Here is a 4398-nt window from a genome sequence, read left to right on the forward strand (position 1 = left end):
GATGCCCCATCCCGTGGGACGGGAGCCGGGCCCAACCTGAGCGTCCGGCAGGCAGGGATGGCGTGTGAGCCCGCGTAAGGCCTCGGCCCGCCCCTCGGGCCACACGGGCCTGTGTCAGAGACCCCCAGTCCCCGTCCCCGCGGTAGCCCGCGGGGCCCGGACTGGGGGTCGCCCGGCTCCTTTGTGGATTTGGGGACTGCCAAATACTGTCTGTGCTTCCAGTCCCCGCGGGCCAGGCTTCCCCGAAGTGGCCTGGCGGGAGGGAAGAGGCAGCAGCAGGCCCGCCAGCGGCTCGTCCAGCCACAGGGCCCGGGGCTTCGAGCACCCACGCACTGTGAGACCCTGGGCACTGCTTTCGCCGCTCTGTGCCTCAGTCTCCCCACGTGGGCCGTGGGGAGAACTCCCAGAGCTACCTCTTGGGCGAGTGGAGAGACCACCAAGACTGGGGGAGAGACCTCGCTGCCGCCCCCTGCCTGCCTCTCCACGGGCGGGGCCGGAAGGCAGCCCCACGCGGGCCAGCACACAGGCGCTCCCTCCCCGTCCGTGCCCGGCAGCCACTTTTGCCTTTTCCGACCCCCTGCACTGGGGGCACAGCCACACCTCATCATCCAGCCTGGGCGGGCCGCAGGGGCCCTGGCGGCACAGATTTCTGGAGGCGGCGGTTGGCGGTCACCGGACAATCAACCTGAGTCGGGGGCTGAAGACCTAAGGTCTCAGGACCCAAAGGACCGACCCAGCCACCCGCCAAGGGGACACGTCAAGGACCCATCCGCCTCTGGGGCACTCCTGGGGTGAGCCCGAGGGGGATGACTGTGACTTCGGGCCCAGGGCCGGCCGGACGCACCCGCTGGCGCAGCATTACCTCACCCCTGCCGCCCCCGCCGGCCTCCCGGTTGGCGGCCACGGCACCCCACAGCCCGAGCGTGGTTGTCCCGGCTCATCCCTTCGTGTCTCCGTCCCGGGTCTCTGCAGCACCACAGGCCACGTGTAAATACAGCCCATCCACCCCCACCGACCACGCAGCCGGCGTCTGGCGGGAGGAAGCCACGGAACCAGGCGTCTCACATGCACCTTTAATAAACAGCTGTTGAATCGCGCTGATGCTTGTGGCTGCGTTTCCAAGTGGGCGAGGAAGGGGTTGGGGGCCAGGAGGGGACTCCGGGGCCTTCTGTCCTGCCCACCCCTTCTGGGGTCCGGGTGATGGCCCAGCCTGGCTTCTGCCGGGAGCAAGCAGATGCCCCTTTGGGCAGGTCCCTGGACGCAGAGCCTGAGTGTGGGCCCGGGATCCCAGGTCGACAGCACCGGGAGGCAAGCGGGTGCGCCCCTGCCTGACCCCAGGGGACTCCGAGTGGACAGCGCCCCGGAGTCAGGAAGCGCTGGAGACCGGGGCCAGGCAGGGAAAGCGGAAGAACTTCTCACCAAGGGCGTGCCGTGAGCAGCAGGGCGGGCGTGCGATGGTCAGGCGTCCCCAAGGCCCCCTTTCTGGGTCTTGGTTTTGGGGCCTCTCAGGGTTGAGCAGGCTCCCCTTCTTCAGGGAAAGAGAAACACCTCCGGGGATGCTCGGGGTCCCCCGTGTCAGGGTCCTGCTGTGGCGCTTCGGAGCTCCCACGGAGCCCCGGACGGGCAGCCACGAGCAGCCTGGCTTCTGGGACGCCTCTTGCAGCCAGCCACCTCTGCTCCAGGTTTCTGAAAGTTGCTCTTTTTGAGCGAAAAACCCTTTTCAAGATCCGCTCCTGTTCCATACACCTGCCCGTAGACGAAGCCTTCCAGGATGAAGGCAGCCAGCGAGGGCTCGGGTGGGAGACTGGCCAGCTCGTCCCCTCCCGGGAGCCAGGCCAGGCACCCCCGTGATGGGGTGGGTCCCAGGTGGGTCCCGCACCCCGACGGGTAACCCGCCCCGCAGGAGCGCCCAGGCCTCGGATCAGGGTGCTCAGTAGGGGCACCACCAGAGGCCCCGTCTCCGGTCCGGGCCCTGCTGGGCAAGTGCTCCTCCAGCAGCCGGCCACTGTCTGGAGGGAACGGGGTGCTCTGCCGGAATCTTGCCCCCCCCCCCCCTCCGCAGTACACGCAGAGATGGGCGGAGACAGAAAGCAGCCGGGGTTCCACGGGGTTCCATCTCCGTTGCGATGACGCTGGGAAGCAGGGTCGCGAGGGGCAAAGAGGTTGGACGGACCGGCCCTCGGGTGCCAGGGACCCCGCACGAAGCCCGGTCTGGGCTCCACGGCCGGGGCGGGCGGCACCCACACTGCCCCAGACCCGCCCCTCGAAAGGGGCCCGCGCCCGGCGAGGCAGCTGTGTCTGTCACCCCCCACGCAGGCTGTGGGCCCCGGGGTCTCCGGGCCCCGGGGGCGAGCCCGGGCCATGCGACCCAGGGGCCCGCGTCTGAGGCGTGCCGGGTCAGGTGTCTCGGGGGGGGGGGGGGGGGGGACCAAAGGTGCCGGTGAGCCGCGGGGCGCCCTGCCGGGGTGCGCGCTAAGGCGAGCTGGTGGGCCAGTCAGCCCAAGGAGGCGGCCACGGCCCCTGGGGGCGCCCCCTGCTTCAGCAGGCGGACTTCCCGCTCCAGCCCCTCGCCGGCCCGCCACAGGTCCTCACGCTTCTGCTTCAGCCCGTCGCCCGCCCGCTGCAGACGCTGATTCATGGCTACGTAGGCGCGGCTCTGCCGGTAAAGCTGCTGCTGCTGGGCCTCCGCGTCCTCCGCCCTCCCGGAGAGGCCTGGGGAGTCTGGGGACGGCACACAGCACCCCGGTCAGGGAGCGACAGGGAGAGGATCCGGCTGGGGGCACGGATCACAGAAGGGGCGGGACACCCCTGTCCGGGGATCGGCCTCCACGTCCACCCGCAGAGGGCGGGGGCCCACAACGGAGCCACAGGGCAGGCTGGCTCCCGCCCCACTCTCGTCCCACAACCTCTTCTCTGTTCTCGAGACCTCGTGAGACCCAGCACCCGGGGTTGGGAGGAGGAGGAGGATTGGGACGCGCGTTTCCCAGCGGCCCCGCTTCCTAAAACAGCTCACGCCCGGCCAGCAGCAGAGACCCCACAGGGCTCAGGTCCCCTAGAGACTTGTCAGATGCTCCCGACGTGCCCGCAGGCGGTCTCGGACAGGAGCCCCGCCAGCAGGGGGAGCCCCTCTCCCTTCAGTGAGCCCGAACGCAGCCCGTGCCTCAGTCTCCCCACCGTCAGGATGCTGGGGGCCCGGGGCTCAAGCAGCCTTCCGAGAAGCAGCTGCAGGACGGGGATGAACACCAGTTGTGCCCCACCTGCCAGAACATTCTGGATGGCGGAAAGCCCTGCAGGTGAGCTGTCCAGTACAGAACCAGCCGCCAGCCAGGCGTGGTTCTCGAGCACTTGAAGCATGGCCACACGGAGCAAAGAACCCAATTTTTACTACTTCTTAATTTTTTTTTTTTTTAATTCCCAAAGCAGGGGCGGGTGGATGACTCTGTCGGTCAAGCGTCCAACTCTTGATTTCAGCTCAGGTCATGATCTCACAGTTCCAGACTTCCAGCCCCGCGTCAGGCTCCGCGCTGAGCATGACACCTGCTTAAAATTCTCTCTCTTCCTCCCTCCCTCTCTCAAAATAAGTAAATAAACTTAAAAAAAAAGAAAAAAATCCCAAAACGTCTCTCACCATCTATGGCTTCACAAGACTTAACGGTGAATTCTCTTCCCACTAGACCAGCCCGAGGGCGGGCACTGGCCTCGACTTTGTTCACCTCCTGACCCAGTGCCCAGAGCAGCACCTGGCACGAGGCCGGTACCTTCTTCGGGAAGGTTGAACGAGTGAGTCAACGAACCTCATCAGGGCCACAGCTAAGCGGGCGGGCTCTGTGCCAGTACCGCGACGCGGCCACTGAAATCCCAACTTCAAGCCACTCTCCTTCTCACCGAGTATCCTCCCCCACCGCCACTGAAAAACCCGTTTGTTCGTGTTTTTAATTTTAGGATTTCACTTTTAAATAATCTCCACACCCGGCGTGGGGCAGGAACCCACAACCCCGAGATCCAGAGTCCGCGCGCTCCGCGGGCTGAGTCAAAAATGCATTTCTAGGGGCGCCTGGGTGGCGCAGTCGGTTAAGCAGCCGACTTCGGCTCAGGTCACGATCTCGCGGTCCGGGAGTTCGAGCCCCGCGTCGGGCTCTGGGCTGACCGCTCGGAGCCTGGAGCCTGTTTCCGATTCTGTGTCTCCCTCTCTCTCTCTGCCCCTCCCCCGTTCATGCTCTGTCTCTCTCTGTCCCAAAAATAAATAAACGTTGAAAAAAAAAATTAAAAAAAAATGATTAAAACCAAAACAGTACTTATGTTTAAAGATAAGCATCACTGGGGCGCCTGGGTGGTGCAGTCGGTTAAGCGTCCGACTTCGGCTCAGGTCACGATCTCGCGGTCCGGGAGTTCGAGCCC

General features: G+C 65.6%; 2 protein-coding genes across 2 annotated transcripts; both read right to left on the reverse strand.

Moving 5' to 3' along the window:
• Window positions 1-1059: 1059 nt before the first annotated feature.
• LOC121024537 (uncharacterized) lies at window positions 1060-2363 on the reverse strand. Its single transcript, XM_040466757.1, has 3 exons — window positions 2355-2363; window positions 1695-2298; window positions 1060-1638 (listed from the first exon to the last, which is right to left on the reverse strand). The coding sequence occupies exons 1-3, from the start codon at window positions 2361-2363 to the stop codon at window positions 1367-1369; spliced, it is 885 nt and encodes a 294-aa protein (XP_040322691.1). The 3' UTR covers window positions 1060-1366.
• CUNH19orf25 (chromosome unknown C19orf25 homolog) lies at window positions 2296-3354 on the reverse strand. The gene is made up of 2 exons (XM_040466758.1): window positions 3175-3354; window positions 2296-2746 (listed from the first exon to the last, which is right to left on the reverse strand). The coding sequence occupies exons 1-2, from the start codon at window positions 3352-3354 to the stop codon at window positions 2495-2497; spliced, it is 432 nt and encodes a 143-aa protein (XP_040322692.1). The 3' UTR covers window positions 2296-2494.
• Between the last annotated feature and the right edge of the window lie 1044 nt (window positions 3355-4398).

Source organism: Herpailurus yagouaroundi, unplaced genomic scaffold, assembly GCF_014898765.1.
Source record: "Herpailurus yagouaroundi ecotype Mexico unplaced genomic scaffold, PumYag 65774, whole genome shotgun sequence".
NCBI classification, from domain to species: Eukaryota; Metazoa; Chordata; class Mammalia; order Carnivora; family Felidae; genus Herpailurus; species Herpailurus yagouaroundi.

Bases quoted from the DNA above. Each gene is read 5' to 3' on its own strand.
- LOC121024537 (XM_040466757.1), bottom strand. The intron at 1,639-1,694 runs ACTTTCAGAAAC...CCCAGAAGCCAG, and splicing joins TTTTTCGCTCAAAAAGAGCA to GCTGCTCGTGGCTGCCCGTC.
- CUNH19orf25 (XM_040466758.1), bottom strand. From the start codon at position 3,354: ATGCTTCAAGTGCTCGAGAACCACGCCTGGCTGGCGGCTGGTTCTGTA. The intron at 2,747-3,174 runs GTGGGGAGACTG...GTCGCTCCCTGA, and splicing joins GGGCCCCCAGCATCCTGACG to CCGGGGTGCTGTGTGCCGTC.